Consider the following 16,793-nt stretch of genomic DNA (forward strand, 5'->3'; position numbering starts at 1 on the left):
GCCCTCGCGCAGTGATGAAGACCCAATGCAGCCAAAAATAAATAAACAAAAATTTTAAAAAAACAATAGCCCTGAAAAAGTTATTAAAAGAAAGAAAAAAAGAAGATGGTAATTCTTTTTAAGAAAAATAGTCATTTATATACCCCCCTCTAAAATCATACCTATTCTGTCTGAGTTATCTGAGATGTTTTTCTATTATTTTTCATTGATACATTCCCTGGCAATTCCAGATAACTTGTTTTAGGCTATTGTATTTTAGAGCAAGAAAAATTAGAATTACAGAGTATTGAGAAACACGAACATAGGTTCTCAAACATGAAGACTCTATCTCCAACCTTTCTCTTTTGTCAGTAGTGTGATATGTCTTTGGTCACTCATTAACCCAAGCATTCTTCTCAACTTTAGATGTTAAAATCCAAGGTTCTCAACTTTGTTCTGAAAGCACACCTGAGAGATAAAGGCATCCCCATTAGTGGCAGTATCTGGGAATCAGAATCTTGAGAAGGGTATAGTTTTAGGGAGAATAGATGATGCTGATAACTCTTCTGCAACTTTGCCTTTGGAATCACTGGAGTAGATCTAGATGGTGACCAAGTTTCTTCTGGTTCTGAAATTATATGATTCTTTCTGTGCTCTTCCTTTCATGTTATTATGTACCTGTTTCTCTATAATGATAGGGCCCAATTTTCCCCCTACATGAGGGGGCGGGGAGAGAGAGAGAGAGAGAGAGAGAGCGATCTAATACATTAACATGCTATAGAACTGTTAGTCCTACTTTTATCTTATGTACAAGAACAACCTATATTCTTTATTTAGATAGGAAATAAAACTAGTTTAAATTAAAAACTGGGAATTCACTTTCCTAGTATATTGGCAAAAATATCTTTAAAAATTTGGAATTTCTCTTTTTTAAAACCAAATTAAGATGAAGAAAATCTTCTAAAAATATATCATTAAATGTTCACATAGCATTTAAAACTTTAGTTATAGGAATCAGGTTTTTACCTTATTTCTTCCACTATAATATAGACTATATACATCAGAAATCAGAATTTGTTTAGTATTCTGATTGGTTCTTTCTGTCTGGGATGCTTAAAGTGTTAGATTTAATTATATATATTTATATATTTTATATTTAGAAACATCACGGAAAATGTTATTTGAATTTTGTTTCAAATAGTAATTTTTTATTTTATTTTATTTTATTTTTTTTTGTGGTACGCGGGCCTCTCACTGTTGTGGCCTCTCCCTTTGCGGAGCACAGGCTCCGGACATGCAGCCTCAGCGGCCATGGCTTACGGTCCCAGCCGCTCTGCGGCATATGGGATCTTCCCGGACCGGGGCACGAACCCGTGTCCCCTGCATCGGCAGGCGGACTCTCAACCACTGCGCCACCAGGGAAGCCCTCAAATAGTAATTTTTAATCTTTTTTATATTTTGGACCTCTTTGGCAGTCTTTAAACTTGCTTAAAGCTAGCAGCCCCTCTAATAACTACCATAATTTCAAAATAGTGTGGAACCTAAAAGATATTATGAGATATATGCAACAACTATAATGTGATAGGAAAATATCAGATATTTGTTGTTGACAAAATCACCGGTACTTTTATGTAATTTGTTGCCTACATCATATTTGGAGAAAATACTAAACTTCAATTAGAGGTTAGTGAAAATGAGAATGTAATTTTTTTTCTATTGTTCATAGACCCCCAGTCTAAAATTATTTTTATTCCTTAAACGCATTCAAGGAATCCAGATGTAATCCTCAGTATCTCAAGAGAGCTACTCTTTTTTAAAAAATTTATTTATTTATTCATTTATTTTTGGCTGCGTTGGGTCTTTGTTGCTGTGCATGGGCTTTCTCTAGTTGCGGCGAGTGGGGGCTACTCTTCGTTGCATTGCGTGGGCTTCTCATTACGGTCGTTCCTCTTGTTGAGGAACACGGGCTCTAGGCGTGCGGGTTTCAGTAGTTGTGGCACACGGGCTCAGTAGTTGTGGTTCACGGGCTGTAGAGCACAGGCTCAGTAGTTGTGGCGCACGGACTTAGCGGCTCCGTGGCATGTGGGATCTTCCCGGACCAGGGCTTGAACCGTGTCCCCTGCATTGGCAGGCAGATTCTTAACCACTGCGCCACCAGGGAAGACCGAGATTTACTCTTTGAGGAAAGTGCAGCTCAGAGTCTTTTCCATATTTAGCCCTTAATGGTTTCCAAGCCTTTAAAATAAGCAAGTGATTGGTCGTTAAATGGCGACTGTCAGTATCTCTTGGATTAGGAACTTGGTTTATTGTCACTAATTTTATTATAGATTGCTGAAGAAAGAGATATTTATAAAAGCCAGTTTAGTCATTTTATCTGAAAGTCAAATCATAACATATCTGCTAGTAGTAATTAATGCTTTACTTATGTCTTGACTTGCAACTGCTCTGGCCACATGTTCCTTTGTCATTAAAAACAAAATGTAATTCATGTCATAGGCCCTGAATCATCCTTCTACTTTATGGAACTAATATTGCTTGGCCAAATTTATGTGATTATTTGTTTAACTTTGTATTGTAATAAAATATATATAACACAAAATTTGCCATTTTAACCACTTTTTAGTGCACAATTCAGTGACAGTAATTATATTCACAATGTTGTACAACCATTACCACTATTTCCAAAATTTCTCATCACCCCAAACAGAAACTCTGTTCTCTGTTGACCTAAATAAAGAGGTAAACTGAGGCAAGCTGGAAAAGATGAATTTATTCAGGAATAGCAGAGGAATTGCAATTTGGGACAAGCAAACTGTAGCAAGCTACAGGTGAGTCCGGTGAAAGTTTGGGGTAGGTTGTATTTATGGGCAGGGAATGTAAAGAGGGGAGAGTTCAGTTTGAGTCAGTTAAAATCAAAAACAAACAGAGACCAGCCTTGAAAACTTCCTGAGCAGACAGAATCAGTCTAGTCACACAAATAAAGCTCATTTCAGCCCACTTTGTGAGACTAACCCAACCTGGGCCATCTCTTGTTCATGCTTCTGGCGAAACTTACCAAGTTTGATAGGAGGCAACCTCAGATCAGCCCCCCATCATCTGAGAAAATTTTGTTTCTATAAATCAGGCATTTATGGGAAATCAGCCTCTTAGTTCAATTTTGTCTTCCTGAGGGCACATGGATGAGACTCGCCATTTTATATCCTCCAGTTCTATTTGAGAAATTTTTTTACAACTTATTAAGCAATAACATCCCACTCCCCATTTCCCCCCCACACTCCCCAGCCCCTGGTAACCTCTAACCTACTTTCTGTCTCTATAAGTTTGCCCATTTGCCTTTTCTAGATATTTCATATAAATGGAATCATACAGTATTTGTTCTGCTTCTGGCTTATTTCCCGTAGTGTGATATTTTCAAGGTTTATGCATGTTGTAGCATGTATCTGAACTTGATTCCTTTTTATGGCTGAATAATATCCCATTGTATGTATATATAGATCTTCTTCGACTTACAGTAGGGTTACGTCCTGATAAACCCTTCCTAAATTGAAAATATTAAGTCGAAGTGCATTTACTATACGTAACCTACTGAACTTCATAGCTTAGTCTAGCCTACCTTAAACATGCTCAGAACACTTATATTAGCCTACAGTTGAGCAAAATCATCTAACACAAAGACTATTTTATAACAAAGTGTTGAATATCTCATGTAACTTATTGAATACTGAAATTAGAGAACAGGATGGTTGTATGGGTACAGAACGGTTGTAATGGTTGTTTATCCTCCTGATTGCGTGGCTGACTGGGAGCTGCGGCTCGCTGCGCTGCCCAGCATCACAAGAGAGTATTGTACTGCAAATCACTAACCTAGGAAAAGATCAAAATTCAAAATCCAGGGACTTCCCTGGTGGTTCAGTGATTAAGACTGCGCTTCCACTGCAGGGTGCAAGGGTTCGATCCCTGGTTGGAGAAATGAGATACCGCATGCTGTGCGGCACAGCCAAAAAAAAAAAAAGTATATATGTGTATATATATGTGTATACATATATATGTGTGTATATATATATACACACACATATATATGTGTGTATATATTCACAATCCAAAGTATGGTTTCAGCTGAATGCATATTGTTTTTTCACCATCATAAAACTGAAAAATCTTAAGTCAAACCATCATAAGTCAGAGACCATCTGTACCACATTTTGTTTATCCATTCATCTTTGGAGGACACTTGGATTATTTCCACCTTTTGACTATTGTGAATAATGCTGCTGTAAACATTGTTGTACAAGTATCTGAGTCCCTGTTAGCAATTCTTTTGGGTGTATACCATGGGTCACATGGTAATTCTGTTGTTTAATTTTTTGAGGAAGCTGTGGAATTATTTTTTATAATAGTCCTATTTTTAATATCCTTATGTTAATGTTTCTTGAGCATCATACTTTTTTTTTTTTTGCTTATTTCCTTGGTTGACTTTTGTTGCTGATTCTTAAGAAATTATTTGTTTTGGTCATTCATTTTTCTTTTCTTTTCAATTGTTTGTTTTTCAGACCCGAGTCAGAACTCCATCACAGGGGAACACAGCCAGCTGTTAGGTATAGTATTCCTGTGGGAACTGACTCTCTCTAAAGTCACCCTTTTCCTGCTTATACTAAGAGACATTACTCCCTTCTCTAATTCTATTTTCTGTACCCATTTTGTACTTTTCACTCCTCACCTTTTTTTCTTGCTGTTTCTATTCCCAACTTGGTAAGTTTTAGGAATCTACTTCTGCAGTTTATTGTGAAGATTCAATTTAGTTACATTAAAAAGTAATTTTACATGGTCTATGGCTTAAAAAAAGATCTGTAAGAGTTAGAGCTTCTTTTCTCCAGATAATTTTGAAAAGAAGATATAATATTCTATAATACCTTATGATCACCTTCGTTTTCATTCTTGAAAGTACTTCATAAACAGCACAACATTCAGCGAGCCAAAGAAATTGATGTTCCAGTCCTTATCTGTGAAATAAGTTATGGAAATGAATTGATTTCTTCTAGGTATCATTTATTTAAATTGCACTAAGCTTGTAATTTGACAAGAATTCCACATCTCAGAACTGATGAGTTTTTTAAATATAAAAATAAAACATACTCTGGTGAGGAATTCAGACAATACAAAAAGTACATATAAAAAAAAGGAAAGGTCTTCTAAAGTATGTCTTCTCCCCACGACCTCACTTCTACTCCCCCAAGGTACTTGCTATTGACACTTTTTTGTGAATTCTTATAGAAATTTTTTATTACACATTTTTATATTATATACTATGACTATCTTTCTTCCTTTTTCTATCAGTGGAGTTATACTATACAGACTGTTCTGTGATTTCCTTTTTTTTCACTTAATATTTTATCTTGGACATCCCATATCAGTACATAAAGATTTGCCTCATGTCTTTGTTTGTAGTAGAATAGAATTTCATTTATTCCTACACTGTGATTTTATTCATGAGCATTTAAGTTATTTCAAGGTGTTTTCCTGTTACAGATTATGTTGCAATGAACATCTTGTGCATATATCCTTGCATTCTCATTGCCAGTATATTTTTAGGATAAATTCCTAACAGTGGGATTCCCTGGTCAAAAGGTATATATATTTTCAAGAAGATATATCAACTTATACCCACCAATGAAGAATGTGGAAGCATACGCAGGTCCCTATCATCAAAAGTAGATATTATCAATCTTAAAATTTTTTCTTTAACTAGTAGGTGGAAATGGCATCTCTAGTTCTTATTTGTACCTCTTTAATTATGAGTGAATTAAGTACTTTTAAATATATTAACAGCTATTTTATGTGTCTGTCTTTTGATTTGAAGTTTATTTTGATTTATTCATTGTTGAACTTTTGACGGTTAGAATATATGCAAAGCAGCTGTGGGAAATATAAGGTATCAAAAAGTCCAAAATAGAGAAAGTACTTGACTTGTTTGCTTATTATAGGTTCAGAGTATTAGTTGAAGAAACTGGGATATTCCTTTTCTGCTCTTTGTATGTTAAGGACTTAAGTTTCTGGTCTTAATTCTCATTCCTTTGAGTGAGTTTATGTGCTGGAACACTGACACCTTAGGCACTCAATAAATATTTGTTAAGTAAATGGTTTGACATGAACATGTAGCTAGAATTGTGATCACCAGGGTCTTAGCTTTGTGGTATTGAGGCTGTCACTATTCTCTTTTTTATATTTTTATATTGGATAGTTTATTTAAACTGTTCAAAATTCGTCTTCTCTGTATAAAAATTTCATATTTGGACCAGGAATGGTTAAGATTTAATCGAAAGATTTTGGTAGATTTCCCCCTAAACTGTTAAATTGCTTCTGTCTCTGATACATGCCTGATAGGTAGAGATGTTTGGAGAGTGGTTCATCGTCTGAGCAGGAACATGTGTGTAATGGAGGGAGGGAAGGACTTAGTTAATGAATGGACAGTCAGGGGAGTTGGTACTGTTCCAGTGTTACTAAGCTGGGTTTTGTTTCCAATTAAGCACTTGTAGTAAAAGATAGTAGATTAACTAATTGTAGGCAAAAAGAAATAGTATGTGATCGTGAAGAATTCTCTCAGTCAGTATTAGCTAAAAACCCTAGTATTTACAAAAAGACTACTCCAGACATTAATCTCATTTGGCAACCTACAATTGCGTTCAATTTTAAATAAACCTGGGGATTTATCCAGTTTAGGTAAGTTCATCCTGCTACCCTGTCTGTCTCCTAGGTGCATTAAGTCAAATTATAGTCTTCTTTTTTCTCATGCTGTTAATAACTGTCATCCTCTGTCTCCCATCCTAAGTACATTTAACTACAGCCTCAAAATCCTTACTGGTTTATTTTTATTTTAATTAATTAATTTATTTTTGGCCACGCCACGCTGCTTGTGGGATCTTAGTTCCCCCACCAGGGGTTGAACCTGTGCCCTCAGCAATGAACATGAGGAGTCCTAACCACTGGAACTCCAGGGAATTCCCCTTACTGGTTTATTTTTAAAAATATGGAGTTTGCAAAAGAGTGAAAGATAATTTTTGTTATATTTTCTAATCATCTTATAGTTCCTCAGAAAAAGCTGTGGTAGCTTGAATTAAAATCTTGCCAGATTCTGTAAAAGCCTCATTTAGGATAATTTGGCCCAGTAGTTGAAAAACTGCTTCAGTTGCCTTGCCTGCTGAAGGGAGTTTATAATAGGATCTTTTAAACCTTCTAAATGCTTTTCTTTTCCTGTCAGCAGAGTGAAGTTATTTTAATGTATCTACTGTTCCCATTGACTCATCAGATCTCTTGCAAAACTCAGGGTCAGGCTGAGGAGATGTATAGAAGGGTGAAACTCAGTCAGGATAAAGAATTAAGCTGTAGGCTTATGATTTATGAACACTTATGTGTGTACGTGTGTATAATTTTCAATTTAAAACATTTTAGAAAGCAAGCAAGCAAATGAACAGTGGACCCTGGCATTTTTACAGTTTTTACCAGACATTCAAGGAAAAACCATTTCACTCTTCTACAGCTTCTCTCAAGGAACAGAAAAACAAGTAAACACTCCCCAACTCCGTTTGAGACTTGCATAACCTTGATACCAAAACTTAACAATGACAGTATGAGAACAGTATAGGCAAATTTTACTTATGAACACAGATACAAATATCCTAAATGAAATATTTGCAATTTGAATCAAGCAATATACAGTTGACCCTTACAATGTGGGTTTGAACTTCACTGGTCCTCTTATACTTGTTTTTTTTTTTTTTTGCGGTACGCGGGCCTCTCACTGTTGTGGCCTCTCCCGTTGCGGAGCACAGGCTCCGGACGCGCAGGCTCAGCGGCCATGGCTCACGGGCCTAGCCGCTCCGCGGCATGTGGGATCTTCCCAGACCTGGGCACGAACCCGTGTACCCTATATTGGCAGGCGGACTCTCAACCACTGCTCCACCAGGGAAGCCCATACTTGTATTTTTTTCAATAGTAAATCCTACAGTACTACACAGTCCCTGGTTGGTTGAACCTGCGGATGTAGAGAAGGAACCTCAGATACGGAGAGTCAACTATAAGTTATACTTCGATTAACCCCCAGCATTATTCAGGGGTCAACTGTATTTTTAAAAATTACTCCTGTGACCAGTTGGGTTTCTGCTAAAAATACATGGTTGGTTTATCATTAAAAATCAATTTAAAAAAATCAATTTATATAATTTAGTATATTAACATATTGAAGGAAAAACATCATATAAATATCTTAATAGATGCAGAAAAAGGATTTGATTTGAAACAATATCCAGTATTTAAATTCATGAGTTCATAAAATACTGGTCACCATTGGAGTATTCTAGTAAACCAATTTATTATTCTGAGAATCGGTCTAAAAGGAAAGAATGAAGTATTTATCTTGTTTTTAACTATACGAGTGGGTAACCAAATAGTAAATTAGAGGGAATGTCTCTTTATAAAAATATTTCAGCTAATAAATTAAGGAAGAATAACAGAATATCACCATTTTGTAACCCCTCATAAATTAATGAATCTAGGCATTAATCATCAACAGTTGCTAGTATCTCAAAAAGAAAGACAGCCTGATGACATGTACCTCCTGATGGAAGATCAAAATACCACTTTGAAGGTGTTTTCCTCCCTCCCCCATAAAAATACTGAATGTGGCTAAGCCTCTAGACCCAATTACAAATTTATAGGAAACAGAAGAAAACAGAGCAACATGTTAAACAACATCACATGGATGCTCATTAAAATGGAGACCATCAGAAACTTTACTGAACACATGACATAGGTTCTTCAACAAATAAATTGCAAAGAAAAAGAGAAAGCAGTAGACTTAATTGAGAGATACAGCAACCAGTTGTAACATGCCTCTTATTTGGCTTTTTAAAAAAATATATATATTTATTTATTTTTGGTTGCATTGGGTCTTCGTTGCTGCATGCGGGCTTTCTCTAGTTGCAGTGAGCGGGGGCTACTCTTTGTTGCGGTGCATGGGCTTCTCATTGCGGTGGCTTCTCTTGTTGCAGAGCACGGGCTCTAGGCACGCGGGCTTCAGTAGTTGTGGCGTGTGGGCTCAGTAGTTGTGGGTCATGGGCTCTAGAGCACAGGCTCAGCAGTTGTGGTGCACGGGCTTAGCTGCTCCGTGGCATGTGAGATCTTCCTGGACCAGGGCTTGAATCTGTGTCCCCTGCATTGGCGGGTGGATTCTTAACCACTGCACCACCAGGGTAGCCCTCTTATTTGGCTTTTGATCCAAACTAAAAATCAAAAACATAATTTATAACATTTGAGACAACCTTTCATGTTCACTTAGTCACATAGTTCAGACCCAAACCTGTGCCAAGGGAGATTAAGTACACTTACTGCTCTTGTTCTGCCTAGCTCAGACCAACAAAGGCCATTAGAGAAGCTCAGGAGTCTAAGGGAGGAATCTGAGGTTTATCTTAGCTAAGCCCAAGTTGTAGCATAAGTGGTAATTGAAAAAAAGCAACATTATAGAAATAATAGCACCACAACAATAAAATTCTTATAAAGAGCAAGACATTTGGTATACCCTTTTTCAGCTTGCAAAAAAAGTATGCCATAACAAATGGAAATCTGAAATGTTCAATAGAGCCAATGGAACTCCTATCAGGTTTCATTTGAATTGTACAGTGAAACACCAGTAAGTTTCCCAATAATATCAGCATTATATGGTTGGTAAAATGAGAAAAAAGAAGCACAATAGTGACCTGGTGGGCTGTTTAATTCAAAGCATTACTGAGGCCAGTCTCAGTAGGTATCCTCCAAAGGAATCTTAGGATTCTGCATAATTCTAAAACAGCCCTAGGATATGGGTTTGGTTTTTAGTTCTTGCAGAGTAAGGGTTATTTTCTATTCAGAAACCAGAATTTCCATTCCACTTGGGATTTCCTGGGGTCATAGTAGTGACCCAGACTTCTGAAGGCTGTACATCAGAAGCAGCGTGATTTCCAAGATATTCAGACCAAGAACTGATTCATGCCCTTCAGTATAACCACTGCTGATTTCATACCTGGTTGATCCATGCCTTTCTGTTGAGAGCTTTGCTCCTTGCCTAGAAAACCCTGACCTTTCCTAATTGAGCAGGAGCTCTGTTGGACCCTCCCATTCCAAAACACCACCACAAGTAGACCCTGGGTAAGACAATCTGGAGGGGATTACTGGTTTCATAAATGCATGCAAAATCTCCAGGGACATTCTTCCACCCCCCCACACCCCCCAAAATTAAGCAAGCAAGTGGAAGTTGGGCCAGAAACCTCCAGAACCAAAGTGTCTGAAAGTTAGGGTAGTTGCACCTGAAACCTGAGACTAGAGAAGTCCCAAACATAGAGGTGTAGGGGCTGCAGCAAGGGAAGTCAGAGCTGTGAGGAGGTGGCTTAGACCAGCAGGCAGTGGGATGGGGCAGGATGTTTATAAAGTCAGATTTTTATAACAACAATATTATAGTGCTACTGAACAGCAGGGAAGTAGTATGCTGAAGCTGGGCCTCCTTTCCTCCTGTAACCCTCGAGAGGGATGAAGTGCTGTTGAGTCTGGGATATAACACTATTAAATGTCTAAATCAGTGAAGGATGCAGGAAGATGAGCATGGTACTCAGGAATGAAAGACTGTTTAAAGCGAAGGAAAACAAATAGTTGCTGATATTTTAAAAATGAAGTCTTCGCGGCCCCACACGGGGCCGCAATGTCGTCCTGGACCGGGTGCGACGACTCGGGGGCTGGGGGCGCGCGGCGGCCGCAGGAGCCTCCAGAGCAGGAGCTGAGGTGGCGCCGGGAGCAGAAGCGGCGGCAGCTCAAGCACCTGGAGTCCTTTTATGAAAAACCTCCTCCTGGGCTTATCAAGGAAGATGAGACTAAGCCAGAAGACTGTATACCAGATGTCCCAGGCAATGAACATGCCAGGGAATTTGTGGCCCACGCACCAACCAAAGGACTTTGGATGCCACTGGGGAAAGAAGTCAAAGTCATGCAGTGTTGGTGCTGTAAACGATATGGTCACCAAACAGGCGACAAAGAATGCCCTTTTTTTAAATCAAAGGCAACCAAAAGTTAGAACAGTTCAGAGTAGCACATGAAGATCCCATGTATGACATCATAAAAGAGAATAAAAGACATGAAAAGGATGTAAGGATACAACAGTTAAAACAGTTACTGGAGGATTCAACATCAGATGAAGATGGGAGCAGCTCCAGTTCCTCAGAATGTGAAGAGAAACACAAGAAAAAGAAGAAAAAAAAGCATAAGAAAAAGAAGAAAAAACGAAAGCATAAGTCTAAGTCAAATGAGGGTTCAGACTCAGAATGACAAGAGCTTGGCTTGTTCAACACTCTCTTCCCAAAAATCAAACACTGTGGCCAAAGATCAGAGGACTGTGGAATCAGCGAGGAGTAGGAGAGAGAAATACCAAGAGAGGAGGAGATTTGGTGTCACAGGTGTGAATTCTCACCTACCTTCCAGTAAAGATGTGACCGCCACAGGAGAGTGAGTTGTATCTTGCCAGGTGCTAGCTCTGGACAGCGGCTGATTTCGGGCTGGAAAGCTTTTCTCATTGTTCTCCTCCCTGCAGATCACTGTGGGTCCTGATTCCTTAGAAATGCCTCTGGTAGGGTGGCCAGACTAAGGGAATCTCTGAGGAATCTCTTCCAGGTGCTGCAACAGCTTCTACCCTCCATGGTGCGGCTACTTAATGCCCTTAGACTTCAGGCTTGACTTCCCTCTGTTGCTAAGGATAAAAGCTCATTATTTTATTTATTTAAAAAATACTCATTTATTTTTGAATCATAATAATGTACTTACATGGTCCAAATTTAAAAGGTATATAAGGAGAATTCCTTGGCTGTCCAGTGGTTAGGACTCGGCGCTTTCACCGCTGTGGCCCAGGTTCAATCCCTGGTCGGGAACTGAGATCCTACAAGCCACGAGGTGCGGTCAAAAAAAAAATTATAAAAGGTATATAAGGTTTAATCATGAAAAACTTTCCTCTTCTCTTCCCCAGGTACTGAGTTCCCTTTCCCAATGGCTATCCAGTTTCTTGTCAAGTCATACAGAAACGTTTTGTGTATCACAAGCAAATGTTTTTTCTCTTTTTTAACACAAATACTAGCATACCATACACATTTGTCTGCATTGTTTTTTTCATTTTTTAAATCAGCAGTGTAAAGCATGTTGATCTTTGCTGCACACAGGAGTCTTTAGTTCATAAATCCCTGTCATGTTTGGTGGAGTTTTTTAGGGGGAAGGGCTACCCTATAATAACAATGAACAATCATGTCTTTAACTTCCTTAGCGATTATTGCCATTGTCCCATGATTATTATTATTCCCAGAATAAATTGATTCAGAAAACTTATAAGGGTACAGGAATTACTGTACTGGGTCAGCTACCCACATCCCCAAATCTATCCTCCTCCTGTTGGCTAAGCACAGCCTGCACGAGAACTTCTGGCTTTGACTGCTGCAGCTGAGGCAGTTCAGCAGGTTGGGATGGTGCCTGCATCTAGGAGAGGGCATCTGTTCTTGCTGAGCCAAAGTGGAGCCAGATTTTGCTCATGAGCAAGCGTCTTCCCTCTCCACCAGGGTCTCTTGCTGTTTTCATCACTCAGGGTCCCAGGAACTCACTGTCCCCACTTCCTGCCTTTTTTCCTAGGGGTTGGATTCCCCCCTCTTTAAAGAATAACTGATGCGGGCCAGGCTGACTCCTTCCCAGTTCTCCTCAGTAACAGCTCCTAGTCTTGGCCTTGGAAAGTTTATCTCAATAACACAATTGGCTGGAATGGCCCAGGACTTGTTCTTCCTGAAAACCCTAAGTCCATTTAATTCAAGCAATGCCTTACACTTATCCTTGGCATTTCTAGCTCAGCATGCAGCAGAAAATTCTCCTTCTAGGAATTTTCTTTCTCCTGCTGGAGTCCCATTCATGATAAACCTATTCTATTACAATATGGAAGAATAATATCAATGATTCTTGAGCTTATGGTGCATTAAAATGACCTGGAGTGCTTGTTAAAACAGATTCCCGTGCCCTACTCCTAGTTTCAGAATTTCTGATTTATTGTACTAATTCTGGAATGGACTGTGGAATTTGCCTTTCTAACAAGTTCCCAAATGATGCTGATGCTGTCAGTTTGGGGACCAGATTTGAAGAACCACTGATCTAAATGTTTAACCTCTTACTAAAGCCTTTCTCCACTTTCTGCTTTAATGAGAATCTCTCCATCCACTGTAGCCCCTGCAAGTTAACTCCTGTCCCTTCTCCCTCACTCCAGGTTTCTCTGTCTTCTATTTCTGGCCTACATTCTGTGGTCCATCAGTTAAGCCTGTTATCTCCCTTGACCTGTGGTTTTTCTGCCCAGCTTACCCAAAAGAACCTCAAACCAAACTCCTCCTCCTCTGCTCTAATTCCCAGAGTGCTGAGCCCATAACGCTGTCAATCAAATTCCTTCATCCTAAAACCTCTTTCCTCAAACTCAGTACTCTCTACTATTAAGGAAGTCAAAAGAAGCCACCAGACCTCCCTTTACCAAGGTATCTTATCAGCCTGCCATCATGGTTGTGGTAGGCGAAATTATAAAACAGCCCCAAGGTTTCCTACCAAACCTGTAGAACTGTTACTTTAAGGGATTTTACTCCCATGATTAGATTATGTTAAAAGATAGTTTGGCCTTTTAACGGTGACTGTTTGGATGATCTGAACCAAATCACATGAGATTTTTTTTAATATAAATTTGTTTTATTTTTATTTATTTTTGGCTGCATTGGGTCTTTGTTGCTGTGTGAGGGCTTTCTCTAATTGCAGCGAGCGGGGGCTGCTCTTCGTTGCGGTGCACGGACTTCTCATTGCGGTGGCTTCTCTTGTTGCGGAGCACGGGGTCTAGGCGCACGGGCTTCAGTAGTTGTGGCATGTGGGCTTCAGTAGTTGTGGCTCGTGGGCTGTAGAGCACAGGTTCAGTAGTTGTGGTGCACGGGCTTAGTTGCTCCGCGGCATGTGGGATCTTCCCGGACCAGGGCTCGAACCCGTGTCCCCTGCATTAGAAGGCGGATTCTTAACCACTGCGCTACCAGGGAAGCCCTCACATGAGAATTTTAAAACCAGAGCTTTTTTTCTGACAGGCAGCAAAGTATCCTACCCTGGCATTGGTTCCCACAGAGGTTTCTGCTCCGGTAAGTTTTGACTCTGTCTCTGCCCATCTCTCTAATTTTGGGGTCAGCGGTTTGCCCTGTGACCTCAATTCTCTGCTAGATTTAAGAAGATTTGATGATTAGTTTGTTCAGCTTTTTACTGGTTAGGACAGAGTGAAGACTTCTAATCTCTTTACATGCCAGACCAGAGACTGGAAGTTGATGGATATTGCTTTAAGCCACTACATTTGTGGTAATTAGTGCCTGCCCACGTCTGGAAGATTCTTGAGGGCAGAGACCATCTTGTTTCATGTTGTAGGCTCACCTTCTAACACAATGCGTCATGCATGATGGTGTTCAGTGGGATTTTATTAAAAGTATGGTTACATTTAAAAAAAAAAAAGGGGGCTTCCCTGGTGGCGCAGTGGTTAAGAATCCGCCTGCCAATGCAGGGGACACTGGTTCGTGCCCCAGTATGGGAAGATCCCACATGCCACGGAGCGGCTAGGCCCGTGAGCCATGGCCGCTGAGCCTGTGCGCGCGTCCGGAGCCTTTGCTCCGCAACGGGAGAGGCCACAACAGTGAGAGTCCCGCGTACTAAAAGAAAAAAAAAGGAGTTAAATAGTAGATTAGTAACAGGTGAAGGGTGTTTGTGAACAAAAAGAAAACTACACCTAGACGTATCTTAATGAAGCTGCAGGACACCTAAGAAAAGATCTTGAAAGCAGCAGAGAAAAAAAACAGATCATCAAAGGAACGACAGAATGATAGAATTCTCAAAAAACAGATAACAAAACTAATGTCTTAAAGTATTTGCAAAAATTTTATTATCCTAGAATTGTGTTTAGCAAGACACTTGGGATTAAGGGGAAAATACAGACAATTGTAGTTAAGTAAAGCCAACAACGCTTTTTACCGTGAGACTTGCTCTAAACTCTTGGTTTTCAACTAGGGACAATTTTGTCCCCCAAGGGATGTTTGGAGACAGTTTTGATTGTCACTATTGGAGATGCTACTGGCATCTAGTGACTAGAGGTCAAGGATGCCTTTAAACATCCTAAAATGCACTGGACAATCCCCCACAACAAATAATTATATTGTCTGAAATTTCACAGCACTGAGTTTGAGAAACCCTCCTCTAAAGGAATTCTAAAGAATGTACTTCAAGTAAAAGGAAAATGATCCCAGAAGACTAGTATTCTGAAATGGAACAAAGAATATTGAACAAATGAAATGGTAAATGTGGACCTTGACCCAAGTCAATGTTGTCAGTATGAAATAATTTCAGTGTCTTATTTGTGTAGTTAAAAAAGACTCCTGGAAATGTCAGATAGTAATATTATGTAAGTCAGGAGGAGAGAGTTGAAACTGACTAAAAGAATAGAAATAGAGTGTGGAAACTCCAAGAGAGGAGAGACAAGAAATGGAATAAGGGAAAACAAACCAGAAAATCCAGAGAGAAAATGAGAATGAATCATAGAGAAAGAAAGCCAAAGAGAAATAAAAATATGGTAGAGTTCAGTCTGTATATATCAATTGCTAAGGTCGATAGACTTGACTATTAAGAAGACAGATTGTCAAATTTGTAAAAACACAGCTACTTGCTGTTTACAAGAGATCCACCTAAGGCATAAGGACCCAGGAAAAATGGAAAGTTGAGAGACAGAAAAGGACATTTAACCAAAAGACAGCTGGTATAGTTATCATTATCTTTTTCCTTCTATTGTCTTAGGATTTATTCTCCTTTCTAGCCTCTTAAAATAGGTACATGGCTCATATAATTTTTATTCTTTTTACTTTGCTAATGTAAAATTTTAAAGCAATGACTTTCCTTTGAAGTGCTACTTTTGTTGCATCATACAAATCTCAATAGGTAGTGTTTTCATTGTTATTCAATTTTTAAGTATTTTAATCTTTGATCCTTGAATTGTTAAGCAGTGTGTGGGTTTTTTTTTAATTTCTAACTTGGCAACGTTTTTAAATTTATTTTTTTGTAATTAAATTCTAACTCGTTGTTATACACCAAGATCATGGCTTATATTATACCTGTTTGAAATTTGTTCAGTCTTTAAGATCTAGTACATGATAACTTTCCATATGTAAATTTTCCACGTCTGTTTGATTAAAATGTATAGTCTCTAATTTTGCATGCAGAATGCTATCTCCGTTAAGGCCAAGGTTATTCATTGTGTTATTCAGATTTCTTTACCTTTGCTATTTTGTCTGCTTCATCTATCAATTATTGAGAAAAGTATGCTAAAAATCTCCCTGTGTGATGGTAGATTTATTAATTTCTTGGTATAATTCTGTCCCTTTTGCCTCAAATATTTTGAGGCATGGATGGATTGGTGGGTGGACGAATGGATGGATGGGTGGATATGGTAGGCAGCCTTTTAGACTGACTCTGTTGATCCTTTCTTCCTGGTATTCATGCCCTGTGTAATCCTCTCTCCTTTGAGTGAGGGCTGGACTTTATGACTCCTTCTAATTATTAGAATATGGCAAAAGTGACGTCACTTTCAAAAAGACTGTGACATCTGTCTTGTAGTCCCTCTCTGGCTCTTTGATGGCTTGCTTTGAGGGAATCCAGCTGCCATGCTATAAGCTGCCCTATGGAAAGTCCCATGTGGCAAGGAACTGAGAAAGGCCCTTGACCAA

At 38.9% G+C, this 16,793-nt stretch overlaps 1 protein-coding gene and 1 pseudogene across 3 annotated transcripts in view; both read left to right on the forward strand.

Moving 5' to 3' along the window:
• SLC12A6 (solute carrier family 12 member 6) overlaps positions 1-16,793 on the forward strand; it is an 86,903-nt gene that overhangs the window by 40,270 nt on the left and 29,840 nt on the right. For both annotated transcript variants that reach the window (XM_082852930.1, XM_082852929.1), the window contains exon 2: positions 4,530-4,574. In XM_082852930.1, coding sequence (XP_082709056.1) covers positions 4,530-4,574 — 45 coding nt within the window. The remainder of the gene's footprint in view (positions 1-4,529; positions 4,575-16,793) is intronic.
• Positions 10,663-11,677, forward strand: LOC309972236 (retinitis pigmentosa 9 protein-like; annotated as a pseudogene). The gene has a single exon. The product of its transcript is annotated as a retinitis pigmentosa 9 protein-like (transcript).

This window comes from Leucopleurus acutus (genome assembly GCF_964270905.1).
Source record: "Leucopleurus acutus genome assembly, chromosome: 1".
Classification (NCBI taxonomy): Eukaryota; Metazoa; Chordata; class Mammalia; order Artiodactyla; family Delphinidae; genus Leucopleurus; species Leucopleurus acutus.